General features: G+C 59.8%; 9 protein-coding genes across 9 annotated transcripts, besides 15 other annotated features; all 9 read right to left on the reverse strand.

Annotated features, from left to right (window-relative positions):
- On the reverse strand, positions 1-393 carry Tco025E_06222 (uncharacterized protein; the record flags this gene model as incomplete). Its single annotated transcript, XM_029373102.1, has 1 exon — positions 1-393. A coding segment is annotated over one exon (393 nt), but the record flags the coding sequence as incomplete, so codon positions are not given.
- A 53-nt stretch (positions 394-446) lies between these two features.
- On the reverse strand, positions 447-3,551 carry Tco025E_06223 (uncharacterized protein; the record flags this gene model as incomplete). The annotated part of the gene is made up of 1 exon (XM_029373103.1): positions 447-3,551. The coding sequence occupies one exon, from the start codon at positions 3,549-3,551 to the stop codon at positions 447-449; it is 3,105 nt and encodes a 1,034-aa protein (XP_029226761.1).
- A 369-nt stretch (positions 3,552-3,920) lies between these two features.
- Tco025E_06224 (WD40 repeat protein) lies at positions 3,921-4,967 on the reverse strand (the record flags this gene model as incomplete). The annotated part of the gene is made up of 1 exon (XM_029373104.1): positions 3,921-4,967. The coding sequence occupies one exon, from the start codon at positions 4,965-4,967 to the stop codon at positions 3,921-3,923; it is 1,047 nt and encodes a 348-aa protein (XP_029226762.1).
- Positions 4,968-5,056: 89 nt separating this feature from the next.
- Positions 5,057-5,147: a sequence feature (A-rich).
- Positions 5,148-5,232: 85 nt separating this feature from the next.
- Positions 5,233-5,263: a microsatellite.
- Positions 5,264-5,377: 114 nt separating this feature from the next.
- Positions 5,378-5,440: a microsatellite.
- A 375-nt stretch (positions 5,441-5,815) lies between these two features.
- Positions 5,816-5,834: a microsatellite.
- Positions 5,834-5,856: a microsatellite.
- A 137-nt stretch (positions 5,857-5,993) lies between these two features.
- Positions 5,994-6,020: a microsatellite.
- An 82-nt stretch (positions 6,021-6,102) lies between these two features.
- Positions 6,103-6,132: a microsatellite.
- A 315-nt stretch (positions 6,133-6,447) lies between these two features.
- On the reverse strand, positions 6,448-7,689 carry Tco025E_06225 (protein phosphatase 2C; the record flags this gene model as incomplete). The annotated part of the gene is made up of 1 exon (XM_029373105.1): positions 6,448-7,689. The coding sequence occupies one exon, from the start codon at positions 7,687-7,689 to the stop codon at positions 6,448-6,450; it is 1,242 nt and encodes a 413-aa protein (XP_029226763.1).
- A 442-nt stretch (positions 7,690-8,131) lies between these two features.
- Positions 8,132-8,159: a microsatellite.
- Positions 8,160-9,090: 931 nt separating this feature from the next.
- Positions 9,091-9,117: a microsatellite.
- A 324-nt stretch (positions 9,118-9,441) lies between these two features.
- Positions 9,442-9,479: a microsatellite.
- A 123-nt stretch (positions 9,480-9,602) lies between these two features.
- On the reverse strand, positions 9,603-11,636 carry Tco025E_06226 (putative serine/threonine protein kinase, putative,protein kinase; the record flags this gene model as incomplete). The annotated part of the gene is made up of 1 exon (XM_029373106.1): positions 9,603-11,636. One exon carries the CDS (start codon positions 11,634-11,636, stop codon positions 9,603-9,605), a length of 2,034 nt encoding a protein of 677 aa, XP_029226764.1.
- Positions 11,637-12,262: 626 nt separating this feature from the next.
- Positions 12,263-12,281: a microsatellite.
- Positions 12,282-12,578: 297 nt separating this feature from the next.
- Tco025E_06227 (uncharacterized protein) lies at positions 12,579-14,255 on the reverse strand (the record flags this gene model as incomplete). The annotated part of the gene is made up of 1 exon (XM_029373107.1): positions 12,579-14,255. One exon carries the CDS (start codon positions 14,253-14,255, stop codon positions 12,579-12,581), a length of 1,677 nt encoding a protein of 558 aa, XP_029226765.1.
- A 70-nt stretch (positions 14,256-14,325) lies between these two features.
- Positions 14,326-14,379: a sequence feature (A-rich).
- Positions 14,380-14,432: 53 nt separating this feature from the next.
- Positions 14,433-14,479: a sequence feature (A-rich).
- A 55-nt stretch (positions 14,480-14,534) lies between these two features.
- Tco025E_06228 (membrane-associated progesterone binding protein 2) lies at positions 14,535-15,014 on the reverse strand (the record flags this gene model as incomplete). Its single annotated transcript, XM_029373108.1, has 1 exon — positions 14,535-15,014. One exon carries the CDS (start codon positions 15,012-15,014, stop codon positions 14,535-14,537), a length of 480 nt encoding a protein of 159 aa, XP_029226766.1.
- A 201-nt stretch (positions 15,015-15,215) lies between these two features.
- Positions 15,216-15,250: a sequence feature (G-rich).
- A 230-nt stretch (positions 15,251-15,480) lies between these two features.
- Positions 15,481-15,499: a microsatellite.
- A 6-nt stretch (positions 15,500-15,505) lies between these two features.
- Tco025E_06229 (uncharacterized protein) lies at positions 15,506-16,231 on the reverse strand (the record flags this gene model as incomplete). Its single annotated transcript, XM_029373109.1, has 1 exon — positions 15,506-16,231. The coding sequence occupies one exon, from the start codon at positions 16,229-16,231 to the stop codon at positions 15,506-15,508; it is 726 nt and encodes a 241-aa protein (XP_029226767.1).
- A 286-nt stretch (positions 16,232-16,517) lies between these two features.
- On the reverse strand, positions 16,518-17,121 carry Tco025E_06230 (60S ribosomal protein L13a; the record flags this gene model as incomplete). The annotated part of the gene is made up of 1 exon (XM_029373110.1): positions 16,518-17,121. A coding segment is annotated over one exon (604 nt), but the record flags the coding sequence as incomplete, so codon positions are not given.

Here is a 17,121-nt window from a genome sequence, read left to right on the forward strand (position 1 = left end):
ATGGGAGGCATAGACCCACAGCTCCTGCTGGAATTCGTTGAAGGACGTCGTCTGGCCATCCAGGAGCCCCACCATCGTCTGCACCTTCTCGAAGCTGAGGCGGGAGACGGAGTCAAAAAAGGACTTCCTTGCGGCGTCGGCGGACATGCTGCACTTGGGCGTTGCCGCACTTCCTTCCTCCCCCGCTCCCGCTCCCGCCCCCTCCCCCTCCCCCGCCCCCGCCACTGCCGCCTCCAACTCCTCCCTCGCGGTGTTGTTGAGGCTATTAGCGGCAGTGGGCGCGTTGCTCGGGAACGGGGGGACGGGGGCCTTCTCCGCGTCAGGGCACGGCGCGGAAGTATTGCACATGTGACCCCGCGCCCAGAAGCACAGAGAGGCCAGGGCCTCCCCCATGGACTCCAGCGCCGAGTCTAGCACGCAGTGAAGCAGCAACGCACACACCCCGCTCAGCTTAGCCATGCCATCCACCAGTAACGTTTGGAGTGCCTCACGCGAAGTGTCATAGTTGGCGTCGATGGAGAGAAAGTGCAGCGTGCGACTGAAGGCTTCCACTCCAGTGCTGGTGTTTGGATCCACGACATTGTTGGGGTGCTGCAACGTCCCCCACAACGATGGAGGAAACGCTTCTTGCGTAATGAATTGCAAGAGATCCAGGAAAAAAATGCAAAAACTCGGTGCATCTCAGTCTCTAGAAACACCATGTTTTCCACTGCCACGCTCTTCTCTTTGCCGCAAATGGTGCCTGCTGCCGGCAACAAGCACGCCGCCTTCGCCGCCGCTGACGCGGCTAACTGCGTAGACGACAAGGCCGGGGACACCGTCCGCAGCGGTGGCAGGGACGCCGGATGTAACGACGAGGGGCCCAGCGTCGACGTCAGCGCCTGTGCGTAGGGGCTCGTCTGCCACTTCCAACGCGCCTGGAAGCGCCGCTGGTGTTCCACCAACTGCGCGAGTGCGGCGGGAAGAAAACGGTAGTCGCCCAACTGCAACGGAGTCGCCAACTGCCCCCGCACGAGACGATCATTCCTCGTAACGGAGTAAAGGGTGGGGCTCAGGACAACACTGATGGCGGCGATGATGGCCTCTGCGGCGTTGCTCGACCCCAGCGCACCCGTGAGATCTTCCTTGCGCCAGAAGAAAAGCACCTTCGGAAACGTGTTCAACGGGGCGGGTGCCAGGGAGGTTGGGTGTAGGGGCAGGGGTTCACTCCCCTTGGCTGGAAATGAGGGGCGGGGACGCTTCTTCTGCTTCTCGGCAGACGAGGACCGCGGCATCTCTGCATCAAGCGAGACGGAGATCCGGTACACGTTGGTGCACCACGTCTTCCAGAGCTTCCGCATTTTTCTGTCCTGCTGAATGAGCTCGTGGTGCAGCTTTTCTGTGGTCCAGTCGGGGGCGGGGTCGCCAGCTTCCTCCTCGATGGCCACCGTCCTCTGGCCCCTCGACTCTGGAGAAGACTGGGGTGGGCGCCCGCACGTGTTTTGCATGCGTCTCCAGCGCGAGGGGACGTCGTACTGCAGGAAGATGCCAAGAAGGCAAAGCGGCGGGTACACGCGAGGGCGCACAGGCACAGTCTCCTCCTCGCTCCACGTCGCGGGGAGTCGACCGGTGCCTCGCTTCCCGGCACCAGACTGCGCCGGCCTCGTGACCTTCCTGTGTGACGCCGCCGCATCCTGCGAGCTCCTGACCCCCTTCTGGGCGCCCCGCCCCTTGGCCGGCGACTGGGAAACCAACGGCTCCTCTGCCGTCTCCTCTGCGCGGAGGATTTTGCTGAGCTCCTGCTCTACGGCCTCCACGGCGAGGTGAAGCTTTTGCTGCAGCGTGCGCAGAAACGCCTCCGTCTCGGGAAATCCCACAAGGAAGAGGGTGCGCAGCGTGCCTTTGGCGGGGAACTTGGGCTCAATCGCGGCGGCGCTGCTCCGCATCACGAGCTGAAGATTATGCTGATACACCGCGGCAAGCTCCTTCGTCAGCGCCTCGCAGAGGGCGTCGATGTACGGGTTCGACTCCGTCAGCTCCTCCGGCGGACGTCCCTCCTTTGCGCGTGCGGCGTTGGAGGCCGCGGCGGCGAGTCCCCGCACGTTCTTCGAGCTGGACGTCACGAAGTTGCCGCCGCCGCCGCCGCCACCACCGAAGCCGCCGCCGCCGCCGCCGCCGCCGCCGCCCTGGCCGGAGGACTGCTGCGTGCGAATCAGCGTCGCGGGGGTGAGGACGCGGTACGGTTCGCTCTCCCATTTCCCGCCCTCAGACTCCACCATGGCCCGCGCCGTCTCTGTCGCCGCCGTGGCGCTGCCGCGGCGCCGGTGCGGCGGGATGGCCTGCGTTGCCTCGTGCGCCGCCTCGCCGCAGGCCGCCTCGACAAACTTCTTTAATCCACTTAATTCATCGCCGTACAAAAAGCACCCGGCGGGCGGCAGCCGATGCGTCCAGCCCGGCGCGACCTCCTCGGGGCACTGTGGCTCATGCTTCCGCCGCAGCTCGTCCAACTCGGCGCAAAGGCGCCGCTTCTCGTACTTTTTGATCAGCGCAATGGCATCCTCCACGCTACGGGTGACGAGGTTGGCTTCGTAGTTGCGTTGCCGCGCCACCAGGCGCCTGAGGAGGTATTCCGCCGCCGCGTCTGTGGCGACAGCGTGGCTGTCCGCGTAGGGGGTGACGTCCCGCACCGGCTCCGACGCCGTGCGCCCGCTCGGCTCGCTCCCCCTGCGGGAAGAGCAGACACCCTCCTCCCTCTGCGCGGAGGAGCTCTTGTAGTCGGGGTCGCGGAGCTCGCGCAGGGGCGTCACGGCGAGCACGTCGCTCATTGGCCGCGACACCGTTTTCGCAAAGACCAGTTCATTTACCCACGCACGCCACTGCGACTTGGGCAGGTCCCGGGGCACGCGGAGCACGGGGACCCCGTTCTCTGTGCCGAGGGCGTAGACATTGTCCGCCACCCGCATGGCCAACTCCGCAACGCCGGAGGCGACGATGTGACAATACTCCCACACGGCAGCGGCCTTGGCTTGCTTCTTCATCACCCGCACCTCATCGTACGCGGCTGGCATCGTTTGCTGAATGGGAAATACACCCGCCTCCGGCCCCTTCGCCGGCTGATGCAGGCGGCCACGAAGGACCCTCTGCCGCTGCAGTTCCTCTGCCCGTATGAACTGCTCCGCCTGCTTCTGGTCGCGGCCTGAGACGGCGTCGCGGGCGGAGCTCGTCTCCTGCGCAAGCAATACCTGAGCCTTCTTGATGACCTCCCGCAGCGCCTTTTCCCTGTTCGCGTAAGAGAGCATCATCTCGTTCTCGCGCTTCTGCTCCTCCGCCGCAAACTGCCGGTACTCCTTCTCGTGGCGTAGCTTCACGGCCTCCTCCTTCGCTTTTCGAATGGACGCCACATAATTCTGCGCCCCGCCCGCCTGGAGGGCGTCGCCCGTCGTGGAGCCCGCCTCACTGCGCAACCCAAGTCGCCGCAGGTTCTCCTCCATCTCGTTGAGGGCCGCGATGGTCTCCTTGGGGCCCTCGCACCGCTCCTGCGGCGCCGTCCCCCTCGCCTTGTCCCTCGCCATCGGGCCGAGCACCGCCACTGCGCAGCGTCTGAGCGACTGAGAGAGAGAGAGAGGAGGCGTGCGCGGCGCAGGGCAGAGGCAGAAGAACACCAGCAACAACAACAACAAAGAAAAAACAGTGGAACAAAAAGGCGAGGGAAAGACGCAAGCCTCAAGAGACGTGCGGGGCAGGCACATGCGGTGGTTCCTCTCGCGCCCAGCCGTCACCGCGCCATCGCCGCACGGCGTGCGGAGTCCCACGGCACCACGCAACGCACCAACTGCAGGCGACAAGGAGAGAGGAACCGAAAAAGAGAAAAAAAAAAGAGAAAAACTCACACGTTGTGCTTCCCTCCTTTTTTTTCGTTTTTTTTTTGTCTTCGTTTGTGCTCATCCATCGTTCAGGAGAATCGCCATCTTTTTCTCCTTCGGCACGTCGTCCACGAGGACCTTGCCGTTGTACGAGACCCCCGCAAAGACCCAAGGCGTGCCGCTGCTCCAACACGCATCGACGACGGAGTCGCCGAAGTCGGCGAGTTTCTTCAGACAAATCGCAGGCTCGTGGTCGCCGCCGCGCTTCGAACTGTCCCACAGTTTCAGCGTGTGATCGCAGCCGCACGAGACGAGTAGCTCATCGTGGAAGGGGTTCAGCAGTGCCCGTGGCACCGCGTGATCGTGCGCCTGCAGGTGGTGCCGCCGCTCCACGGAGCACGTCGTGCCGCTCATGCGCAGGTCGTGCCAGAGCACGCACCCGTCATCGCCGGAGGTGAGAAAGCGGTTTGCCTGGCAGGAACTGAAGTCGACGCAGCGAGTCTGCCCCATCCCATGCAGGGTGGCCGTGTCGGCGATGGGCTCGGGGTGCCGCTTGCGCGTGTCAACCAGGTGCAGGCCGCTTTTCTCGCAGGCCGCCATGCAGACGGAGGAGTGGTGGGGGTCGAGGGCGGCGCAGCTGATCCGCGTGTCGCCGGCGATGCGGAAGCGGGCCGCCTCCCTCCCGGCGCCTCCCTCGCCGAGCGCGTACACCCGCAGCGTGTCCTGCGACGTCAGCCGCAGCTCGTTCTGCAGCCCGTCCAGGTCCCACAGCACCTGCGAGGCGGCCACGTCAAAGGCGGCGACCTCCCGCAGCTCCCACGCGAGCGACTCCGGCACCTGAAAGACGCGCGTCGTGCCCGGCGAGCCCGCCGCAAACAGGCTCGGCTCCGTCAAGGACGGCGAGCTCCACAGGCCAAACACCTCCTCCTCATGGAACCACACGGTCGAGCACTCGAGAAGCCGCGTCTCGTCTTGGTACTCGAGCACGTGAATTTTGTTGTCGCCCGCAAAACTAGACGTCCCCACAAGAAAGCGGTGGGACTCGATGTTCCCATTCGACGGGTGGTAAAACGGCGCGATCGATCGAGACTGCAGCTCCAGGCCGTAGGCCGCAGCTACCCGCATGGCCTCCGCAGCAGCCGGATCTAACGTGCGCGCACGCCCCGGAGGAAGCCGCGGAGACAAAGAGGCTTACGCAGCAAAAACGCACCGAGAAACACAAAAACAAAAACGAAAAAAAAACACAAGAAAAATGCAAAAGCGACAACACCAATGAAAGCGAAAAGGAAAAACACACACACAAACGCACCCAGCGAGAGGGAGGGAAGGGGAAGGGGCAAGAAGCGCCGATGGTGACAATAAACCCAAACCTCGTACGGAGCACAACTTCTACTACTAGTAGTAGTATTAGTAGTAGAAGTGCACTGGCACACACTTGCGACGGAGGAACACGCCAAGCAGATTGTTGCGTACGTCATGGCACAATCAACCACCGTGAAAGTACTTCTCTAGTGAAAGCGTAACGTGTGTGGTACACATCAAAAGGAAAAAAAAAAGCACAACAACGACAACAATAACAATAACGACAGCGACAGCAAAGAAGAAGAAAACTTTCCGCTCCCAACTCGTTACATAATCCACTTCTTTGCGCTTGCGTCGTTGTTATTCTTAGAGGAGAAAAGAGAAGTTATTTGGTTACAACACGCGCCTTTGCAAAGGAGAATGAGAGTACAAATACGACTGTAATTTTATGCATAGGAGCAGACAGTTCCATACAACCCCACGTGTATATCCCGTTTCTTTTTCTTTACTTTCCTATGGGCACAGTAGCGTGCGCGCGAAGCCCCGGAGGGAAGGGAAAGGCGGGACGACTTCCACGGCACACAGATCCCGTTAATCAAAGGACTTTGTAGTTGTCTGCAACGCGTCTTCGCGTGGCGCCCTTGGCACGCACGCAGAGCAGGCCGACAGCAACACACACACACACACACAGAGAGAGAGAGAGAGAGAGAGACGTCCATTGGCTGATGCGACGCCATCCGCCAACCCTCTTCGTCTCGCATCCCTCTTTCGTGCCGCTGCTGCAGCTGCTGCCACATTTTCCTTATATATATATATATCTGTTTGTTATTTCGTGACAGCACACACGTACCTGCCTGCCTGCCTGCCTGCGTGGCTATACACAGGATGTGCGGAGAGGTGTGTATATAGCGCGCCCCTCCCCCACCCTTGACGGTGCGCAGCGTCGCTAGCCCCAGCTACGCACACGCATACATACACACACACACACCGCCATTTCTCCCTCCCCCACCCGTCTCCCTTGTTTAGTCGTCTTCTCTGTGTGTATTCGTTTTTTTTATCCATCTGTATTTTGCTTCCGGCTCCCTCCCCAATTTTCTGCGCTGGGCACCGGCGTCTCTCCGCATGCCCCCCTGCTCCGCCCACGCCCCATTCGCGCCATGGAGCCTCATTGGTGGAGCAGAGATTCTGCGATATTAAAATTTATTGGGGGGTTCCCCCTGCCCCCACGCCCAGACCTATTGGCAAACCCACACGCTCTCTCTCACACACACACCGAGTCGCGTGCGCGCGCTTGCATCCGGCCTCACTTAAGATCCACAATCATGATGGTCATGTTGTCTGTGCCCTCGGCGCGCGCGCTGCGCCCGCCGCCCTCCACCGGTGGCGCCAAACACTCACGACAAATCTCCTCGCATATCTCCACGTTGCTCTTGCCCTGGTGCTTCTTGACCAGCACGCACTCCAGCAGCTCGTCATTGTCGAGGACGTCGAAAATGCCGTCGCAGGCCAACACCACCCAGGCGTCACCGGCCTGCCGCGGGGTGCTGACGACGTCCGGCACGGCGATGACGTGCTGCTCCATCGGATCACGGTTCTTCTGCGACTTGTACGTGAAGTCGCCCATCGCCCGGCTCATCGCAAGCTGACCATTCACGCGGTTCTCCGAGACAGAGCCTCCTGCGGCCTCAATTCTCGCGCGCTCCAGCGCATTCTCTGGCTTGTGGTCGTTGGAAAGGTCAAAGGCGGCGCCGTTGCGGCAAAGCACCGCCCGAGAGTCACCGACGGAGGCGCATGTAATGGCGTCCGGCGTGACGTGCACGGTGACTGCCGTGCAGCCTGAGCCGTCCGTCAACTCCTTCTCTAGCGTGCTGTCCACCTCCAGGTAGACCTTCTCAAAGTCCACCGTGGTGCTCGCGTTTTCTTCCGGTGCCCGCGTGAAGTACTTCCGCGCCGCCTTGGGGATCAGCTCCCGACACCTCTTGGCGCACTCCCTCCCCGAGTGGCCGTCAAAGACGCAGAAGAGCCCCTCCTTGCTATTGGGCGCATCCGTGGGGAATGCCACGTCCACCAGGTGCTCATCCTCCATGTGGGCGCGCCAGCCCTGCATTTCTCCTACCGCCACGTCAAAGTGAGGGTTCTCCGTCACCGTTTCGCCGTGGAAATCTGTGTTCGGCGCATCCAGGAGGACACGTTGGGCGGCTAGCAGCTGCTGGAGGAGGTCCTGGAATTGCTGCTTCTGCTGTTTGCGGCGCAGCATCATATCAAACTCCATCTCCGTCTCCGTCTTCTTCGCAGCGATATTCTTGTGCCGCTCCTCACGCTCCTTTCGCCGCTTCTCATCACGCTCCGTCATCTTGGCCCGCTGCATGCCTGCGGCCTCCGTGGCCTTGCTGAGGTCCGCCAGGACCTTTTCAAACTCGTCATTCTCAGCCTGCTTTTTATCTTTCCCAGCGTGGCCTTTATGGTTCAGGGAGTTGTTAATGTTACTGTCATTGTTATTATGGATGACATTCTTGCCCTTGCTCTTCTTTGTGCTGGCCGGCATTGGCACGAGACGGAGAAGCAATGCGGCTGTAGTCTGTAACGTAGCTGGATCTACTTGGAATACACTACTCCTAATATCGCCCTTCCTTTGCTGCACTGGGCCCCTTTCTAGCTGCGATGTGGTCCCGCGTTCACTCTAGCCGCGGCTAGTCACCTCTCGACGCCCGGCACAGGTGGGCAGCAGGAAGAGCAAAAGAAAAAAAAAAGGCAGAGGAAGATAAATAAGAGCGACGGCGATGAAGGGTGGTGGAATGTACTTGCGAGCCGTCCACTCCGCACACCATCCGCAAGCCGGGGTTGCGAGGGACGGAGCCGCAGCTGCAATGAGGAGCGGAAGGCTTTGCAAGGGCCCGTCGGCACGCACATACATGCACATATGTGCAGCTTTAATACAATAATTTCGTAGGCCTTCTTCGCACTCTGTAGCAGCGCCAGGGCAGCTTCACCACACACACACACACACACGCACACGCCTCTCCCCCGCTACACAGCCTCCACACCTCCTCCACGCCCGACGCTGCTACGCCCTTCGCTTTTCTCGCCTGCGCACACTGTCGTGGGGCGGCCCCCTCCCCCTCTCCAGTGAGAGAACATCCACGCACGCACGTGCCCGCACGGCGAAAGCATCAAGAGAGTAGCCTAAGCCCTACTTTTTCCCCCTACTAGAACGTGAGAAGAGTGAAAAGGGAGTTTTATAGTTTACGTTCCACGTTTTTTTTTCCCTCCCTTTTTTGGTTCAGAAGAACCGCAACATGTTGCTTGCGGTAACCAACAGCCGAGACAAAAAGCAAACCCGTAGCATCCACACTAAGCATAAGGAGAAAAAACCACAAAAACAGAAAAACACTGAAGAAATCGAGATCGTAAAGTCGCGCTTTAGGCCACCTTCCGCGCGGGGCGGAAAGGGTTTGGTCGGGCGCTCAGAGTTTGCCCCGCAGCGCGGCTTATATAGCCATAAAATGAAGCAGCGGGCAAGTCAATTAGCGTTGCTCGCGGCAGGAGTGTGTGGGACACGACAATTCCTCCTCGCAGGCCCCCCCAGAAACACAAACAAAAGACCAAACAACACACGCACGCAAAAAAGCTATGCATTGGCGTGGAAAAATTTCCCTCCGCACAACTTCTTCCCTCCCACTCGTTCCTCCTTTTATTAGACGCCTCGCTTGCTCGTCGCACGCGAGCGCCCCCTCCCCCCTCCCCGCCCTTCGCTTTGCACACCCCTCCGCACGCAGCCGGGCAGCGAGCCAGCTTGAAGAGTGGAAGCAACAAGGAATGTGGCGGAGGGATCCAGTGAATGCGCACCAATAAACTTCCTCCAATACTTACATTTGAGCTTGTCTTTGTTGGAGAGGGTTGCAATAAGCTTCACATAGACGAGTTCCGCACTCCGCCTCCCAAAAATACGCACACGCACACAGTCACACACACATATATATTATATAATGCTACAGAGTGCGACACATGTGGCATTCCCGCCTCGTGCCACCCATGACAGCTGCCTCGTTGGTGCACGCTTTCGTCCCCCCACGCCCCCCAACACGCCTGGGAGTGTGTGTCTGTGTGTGAAAGCACGCACCAGCGATGGGCGTGCCTTCGCGGGAAGCTGTGATTGCAGAACTCGTCGTTAGGACCCGAGTTGGGGGGGGGGGAGGGAGACTCCCACGGGAAACAATGTTAAGTGCAAAGGATGAGACGGAAGTATGGAGGGGTAACAGGAGAACAGCACCAATAAAAAAGGAAAAGGAAAAGGAAAACACACACACACACACAACGAGCATACCAGCGCACACAGCCTGGAATTATGCGTCAATTAGTCTCATCTAGGCAAAAGACCGGCGACGGTCACGGCGGTGGCGGGAGCGATTTTCGAGAGTGTTGTTGCTGTTGCTGTTGCTGCTGCTGCTGCTGCTGCTGCTACTGGTGGTGGTGGTGGTCTGCCAGCCAGAGTGGCTCAATGAACGGGTGCCGCAGCGCATCATAGCAGCTCATTCGCTCCGCAGGCCTATATTTCAGCAGTCCACTAAGAAAATCATGAAATTGGCGGTAGGCTTCCTCGCTATGCCCCGGCATTCCTTTCCGCGAGCCACGAGGACCGCCGGTGGTGACGCCCAAGACACTCTCAAGAGAACGCCGTGGCAGAGGCTGCTCCTTGAGTCGGTACCCGTTCCCTGTCGACGTGTAGAACCTGTCTAACTTTGGCGAGGACTGCAGCATGTCCACGTGCAGCGGTCCAAGCATGGCCTCAAAGCGGGCCAGTTGTGCGGCTTCGGTCCGTCCATCAAAGAGCGGCACACCGGTGTGGAGCTCGGCCAGCACACACCCCAACGACCACCGATCGATGGCGGTCCCGTATTCCAGGTACAGTATGACCTCCGGGCTACGATAATAGCGACTCTGTATGTACTTGTGAACAACCTTGTTGGAGTAGCACGCCGAGCCAAAGTCAATTAGACGTATTCCGCTACGATTTTGATTTTTAAGAAGAATGTTTTCCGGCTTGACGTCGCAGTGAATGACTGCGCTGGGTTTGGTTTGCTCAAGCTGGTAGAGAACCTGCACCAACTGGTAGGCGAACTTGCGCACCAAGTCCAGCGTCACGCCGTTGTAGCGGGTGCACTTAATAAGGTGGTAGAGGTTAAAGCTGAGCAGCTCAAATACCAACACCAGATGCCCCTGCCAGTCAAACACCTTCAAGAGTTTCACAACAAGCTGGTTGAGGCGTGGGTTAACATTTAGCCTCAACAAAATGTCTAGTTCCAGCTTCGCCTGCGTGCGAAAACTAAGACCGTGGCGGGTGATTTTGAGGGCGACGTTCTCACGCCGCTTCTCGTCGTAGCAGCGGACAACTGTGCCGAAGCTGCCTTTGCCAAGCACCTCTTGGACTGTGTACCGGTTGAGTATTTCCTCCCCGGACAACACAAGGTAGTGCCCTTCCTTATCGTCAAACCCGTTGTTGTACTTTGGACCGGGAGCCTCCAAACGTCTTTGGCGACAATACATCTCGTTCACCCTCTTGTAGAGCGCAACTAAGTGAAGACTGAGGGCCAGCGCGGGGCGGGCGCAGTTCTCCGGCGTGGCCGCAGCCGTGGAACTACTGGTGTGAGCAACGGGTACACATCGCCCATGGAAGCCCCCGCCCGCATGTTCGGTTGTCGTGACCACCGTATGTCGCTTTGTCTGGTTATGCTGATTCTGCTGCTGTACCTGTTTTTGAGGTGGCATTGTAGAATTATCTTCCTTTGGTTGTCCCCCGCTATCCTTGGCTTCTGCTACAGCTGCGGCATTGCCCTCCGGCTTGTCTAAGCCACCACCGTGGCCACCGCCTTCGTCACCCGTGTCCACCGCAGCCGCCGCCCCCGCCCCCGTTGGCCTACTCGCTGTTGCGGCTGCTGTGTCTGCCAGCTCCGCATGGCTTACCTTCTCCTTATTTGCCTTCTTCGTGACGTCTACGGGGCCCACCGCAGCCTCCGCAGCAGCATCGACCTTTGCCGCCCCCAATGCCTTCAACGCTGATGCAATCTTGCTTGGGATGCTTGGCGCATTACCCCGTGCCCGTGCGCAAAGCTCGACCGGGCACGGAGGCGTCGACCCAGCGGCGCGAGTAGCACCATTTTCGCTGGGGTCTCGGTGCACGGCCTTTTCTACTTTTTTACTGTCCTCCGCCTCCCCGCCAGAGCCATGAACGGCCCCCAGCGGCCTCCGGGCGGCTGTCGCGGGTGGGGCGTCTGCCCAACACTGAGCGCCCAAGCCACCCAGGACAGGCGCCGCCGTGCCCGCGGAGTCATGAGCGGCCTGCTGCAGACAACACTTCTCTTCGCGTTGGTCGTGCACTTTCTGTGCGGGCGAGGCGGGCCCGTCCGGGACGTTTCTAGATGCCGCCTCCCCGCCCTTGCTGTTGCCCGCCTTGGCGTTGGGCGGCGACCCCGCGACGGCGCTGGGGAGCCCCATCGCCCACGGAGCTCAGTCTGTGGCAAGCCAAACGTGAGGGACAACTCCGCCCCGGTGCGGGATGGGCAGAGGGATGAACGGTCAACGTGATAAGTGACGGGACGTCCACAACTTGCTGTGAAAAAGCGACAACACGGCGCCCACGAGAAAGTGCCGCGAAAAGTAGGAGAAAAATAGGAGGGAAAAATGCGATAAAAAAGGCACAGTTTGGGGAAAAAGATAATAGAACAGTGTAGCAGAGGATAGCAGAGACGCACCGTCTGCGCGTAACCCCCCCTCGCTGCTCAGGGGCAGTGGTGGTGCGGCTTGGCAAAGGCGAAACAAAAGGAAGGCGGCAGGAGGCAGCAGAAGAACAGCGGCAGCACGATTCTGACAAAAGCAAGACAGCAGGCGGCGCCACAGGGAAGAAAGAAAGGTTTAATGAAGATACAGCTTGGCAACGTTCCACTTGTCTCACCTGGCAAACATGCTAGGCAGCCTCAGCACTCCGCCCGAAACTTCTATTATCTCCCTATACATAAGCAACCAAAGAGAAAAGAGGAAATATAGAAAGAACAGACGCCAATGCCGTCCATCGTTACTTGTGTCATGCAATGACAGAAACAATAATCAGCGTCATCATATTTTGTGTGTGTGCGTGTGTGTAAACGGGGTTGAAAAGCAGTAATTAGATCTTCCACAAGTAAAAGGTGAGTGAGAGTGAAGTGTGTAGAGTGTAGGGAAATAGATAAAGCAGGGCAAAGGACCAAGCAAGCGCATCGCGGAGCAAGCGAAGTTGCCTGCGCCGTAACGTCTAACCGGCTCCGTTCCGGTGACCCCTCCCCCTACGTCATGTTCTAAAAGTTGTATTCTACATTTGAATTGGCAATGATGCCGCGGCTGTGGTGGCGCGGTTCAACGGCGCAGCGTGCGTCGTGAGAGGAGGCGAGCGCCGGGGCCGCGTCACTTCCTCAGCGCATGCGGATAGCTGGCGCCGTCGTCCCCGTCGCCAAAAAAATACTGCCCCCTCCTACTTCCGGGGAAAAGCGACGCAAAGCCCAGCGAGTGTCTTTCGGATGGAGGGCGGCGGTGCCGCAGATGGGGCACAGACTTCTTCCGCTTCCTCCCGGCCGTGTCCGACGCGACGCTCGGCCGCCGCGGCCCGCGCACTCCGGCAGCCGACCGCGGCCGCGTCACGGTCGCCTGGAGCGTCTCCGGCACCGGCGGCACCTCACAGTCGCGCATTGAGGGACACTGCGGCGCGGCGGTCGCGGGCGCAGGCCTGACGGCGTTTGCCACGGCCACCTCCAGTCGCCTGCGATACTCCGAGAGGAGTTCACGGCAACGCTTGTTTTCCTCGCGGAGACGGTCCCGCTCATTCTCGGCAGACTCCATTTCCCCCGCAATGACAGTGAGCCTGTCACTGTCCTTCTTCAGCTCTGAGAAGCGCATTAACAGGCGAAGCCGCTGCAGTTCACGCTCCTTCACTTCCCACGCGCGCAGCGCGGACTCCAACCGCCGTACCTCCTGCCATGCATCCTCCGTCTCACGCCTGGCCGCCGCGCACTCGGCGCCCCTCTTTTTGCTCTCCGCCTCAAGTGAATCGATCGTTGCGGTCAGCTTCTTCAACCTCGACTCGGAGGCCCGCGCCGTCTCGGTGGCGTCGTCGCACCGCCGTTGCATGGCGTCGCACGCCTCCTGCAATTTGCTGTTGCACTCCTGCAGCTGCTTTACAGTTTGGCTCAGTGCCGCCAGTTCCACCTGCTGGCGCCGCACCTCCTCTTCTCTACCTTCTAACGCGCGCCGCGCCTCAGCGGCCTCCTCCCGCAACCGCACATTCTCCGCCGTTAAATGCTCGGCGTCGGCGTTCAGTTTGACCCGCGAAACATCCTCCTCGCACGCCGCGGCAGGAGACCGCGACTCGTTCTTGTGCATCACAGCCGTGATATCCACGAGTATGACTGGATCCACCGCAACGCAGGGAATTGCCGGCGCTTTGGTGGCACCACAAACGCGTCCCTCCTTTGGGTCCAAAGCGCGGGACGCAGCCTCCTCCCCCCCTGCGTCTTCCCAGGCACTGAGGTGGACGCGGGCCGCGGGGGCGACGCCACGGTGCTTCCAGGAGTTGAGCGAAGTTCCACTCATCCAGGCGTTGAAGTTCTCTGGACCTATTTGCGATGATACATGTTGGAGCGAGGTGATGGCATTGTTCGCCTCCACCGCCTGCAACCACTCGCTGCGCATCCTGCGCGTGACGTTCCCCTCCCCGGAGTTTCGTGGCTGCTGCAGCGGCACTTCCGTCGTGGACAGTTCGCCCGGTCGCCTGAGGGAGTCCAGCAAAGACGCGCACTGGCTAGACGCCAGCAGTGCCTCTTGTAGCGCGTGCACCTTCGCTTGCAGGCGACGCACGATTGACAGATACGTCGTGGGGCTCAGCTCGCCTTCCTCTTGCCCTGCGGCGGGGAAGAGCGGGTGGGCGCACCGCCTGCACAGCTGCGAGGGGCCGCTGCTGTCGTCCCTGGAGGAGGAGCCGCCGCAGCTCTCAGTCGCGTCCGCCGTGCCTGGCGAGGAATCCGCGTCGCCGCCACGCTGGCAGGTGACGGGGGCCGCCGGCTCCGGCGTCAACACGTCGACGGACATTCCTCGCTCGAGGAAAGGCACCTCTCCGTTGGCCTGCGCCCCCCCCCCAACGGCGGAATGCCATGAGCGGAGGAAAAGAAACAGAGAGGGAGAAGCAAATGCAAAAAAAAAATGAAGGAAAAGGGGGGCAGTTCACTTGTGGGGCGTCGCCACCGGCGCCGCCAATGCAGCACAGCAAAACAAAACAAAAAACCAAACAAACAAGCAAGCAAAAAACAAAAAAAATAGCCAAAAAGTTGATTGCACAATTTAAAAAAAGGAAACTAAAATGAACCGCAGCTACGGTTCAAACGCCTCCGCTCGTTTGGTGAAGTCCTCGGAGGGGATGATCCACCCCACCGCCACGTATTTGCTGCGCAGTAGTTCTTCCCAGTCCTTTAGCGCGGCGAGGTGGCTCTCCGAGAGCGTCGTCCAATCCGCGTTGGACTCCTCCCGCCCAACCTTCACCTTGCCCAAGTGCCGCGAGCTGTCGCGGCCGGCAAAGGCGTTGTAGGGTGCATTGAGGCCGTACATCTCCGTGGAGCAGCTGTAAATAACCCCCCGCACACTGACAAACGCCAGCGGTTTCTTGACTCCATCGTACTCGCTCAGCTCGTCCAGTGTGTAGCCGCGTGGAACAAAGACAAACTCAGGTGCCAGTTCCACAAGGTGCTGTCTGCTGCGCAGAAACAAGCGAAAGAAAAGGACAGCTATTGTGCCAACGACGAAGGAGAGGAGGGCATGCAAAAAAGTAAATTCTCCTTGTAATCCGAGCGTCATTTTTTCTGGGTCCCAATTCTTTTTTTTTTTTTGTGTGTGTCGCTTCCGGGGTCTCTGCAGCGCCGCCACCGACTACTTGTCTCCCTTCCCTTTTTTTTTCTTTTCTTTTCCTTCTCCCTCAGCGTTGCGCAGGTGACGTTATGTATCTTGTGTGCGTGTGCGGGTGTGTCGGCACGCCTGCCCCGTTGCGTCGCGCCCCACAGGGGGAGCGAGAGAGAAAGCGAGGAGGGGGAGGGTGGTGCTGGTGGGCACCCACGAAAGGAGACGCATTGCGGTGCGCAGGCAGCCGCCAGGAAGAAGAGGAAGAAAACTTGTACTGTGCATCCCTGCGAGTTCACTTTCTTTTTGTTGTCGTCGGTTACTTCTCTTTACAAGGAGCGGCAAGAGTCAAGAAGCACAGAGGTCGCGCGAGGCACCCACACACATGAGCGCCCAGTTCCGTAAGCGGCGACGGCACCACCCACGGCTCTCTCTCTCTCTTTCTCAGTGGGTCAGTCCTGGTGAAGGTGCGGGCCCACAATGCCGTCCTCCTGCAGCTCCGACTCCAACTGCTCCACCGAGTACGTCGGCGAAAGGCTCAGCAGGAAGGACGTGATGCAGCGCGTGAAGATGTACACCGCCTTCCGGGGCAGGGAGACGCGCTGGCGGCGGTGGTGGTGGCGGCGCTGCGCCTCAGGGTGCGCCGTTCCCCGGAATAAATTCCCCGCAGCATCTCGGTTCTCACGCTCTATCCTTATCGCCCCCAACGCACGTTGCCCCGCGCGCCACCCCATATAAATCAGAAGCGTCAGAAAAAAGTAATACACGGAGAACGTTCTGAAGACAAGGAAGGTCGCCAGGAACACCCGCCCCAATACTCGCACAACGGTTATAACATCGCCAGGGCGAAGCTCAATCCTGGCCCAGATGTCAATGCCCGCTTCGGCAGGCTGTGGCTGTGGCTGTGGCTGCTGCTGTTGAGCAAGATTTTGCCTCCGCGCTTGTCCCTGCTCCCACCGTTCTTGGGGCGAAGCAGCAGCAGCAGCAGCAGCAGCAGCAGTGGGGGAGAACGCTTCCGCGTCATTCTCAGTATTTGCATTGGATTCCCGCTGCAGCTGGTACCGCAGCCTCTGCTGTCTCACGTACTCGGCTCGGTACTCCTCCCACGACAGGATACGCCGCGGGTCCTTCTCCTCCTCCCCACTGGCTCCAAGCGACGGACCGGCGTGGGCAGACATGCGGCGTGTGACTTTTCGACTTCACTAATTCCCTCTTTTACCTGTTCGCCTCCCACCGCTTTATTCGGTGTAGATGGCACGGAGGGAGATCAACCCCAGCTCCGCTCCTTCCAAGCAACTGGCGAAAGACGGCCCACCCGCCGCCCGAAGGAGCAAAAGAAAAAGCAGAAGAGTCTTTGCCGCAGTCCCTTGCTGGGGGTGGGGCAGCGAACTTTGTGCGGCACGCGAGTCTCCCAACAGTGGCAATGGAGGCCGTCACGGGATGAACCGCCATTTTTTTTTTGAGTTAAAAAATAAGCGTAAAAAAAACAAAAGAAAAACGAGATTGAGGGAAATGAGAAAAATGAATTGAGTGAAACTTTGGGCTCTCTTCATGCACCATCGCATAATCCCAACCCACCACGAGTGCCGGACGAATGAGAAAAGCCGCCAAGAAACTTACGCGTAGCCGAACTTCTTCAGCACCTGCAGGTTGTTCTTGGAGACCTTTGCAAGGGCCTCCTTGCGAGCGGTCTTCCAGGCGACGCGCAGCTTCTCCGTCCTCTTGTGGTGGCGGGTTGCCTTCTCCACGCGGGCAGTCTCGAGCTTCTTCACCACATCGCTGTACTTCCAGCCAACGTGCTTGCACATGTTGCCCAGCACCGTGTAGGGACGCTCGCCGCGGTAGCAGTAGTGACGCTGCGCCTTGGGGGATCACCACACGGCCACCGGTGCGCACAACATTCGTGGGAACGCCCTCGTACGCGACGAGCTGGCGCAGCGCCTTCTGGCCGCGCTTGGTGTAGCGGGGCAGCATGGAGCGCACCGTACGCAGGAAGATGTCAGAGGGGCTGCGGTGGTGGAAGGGGCCAAGCTTCGGGTTTGACAGCTTCCGCTTGCGGAGGAACTGC

Source organism: Trypanosoma conorhini (assembly GCF_003719485.1).
Source record: "Trypanosoma conorhini strain 025E chromosome Unknown Tco_14.4_contig_00408, whole genome shotgun sequence".
NCBI classification, from domain to species: Eukaryota; Euglenozoa; class Kinetoplastea; order Trypanosomatida; family Trypanosomatidae; genus Trypanosoma; species Trypanosoma conorhini.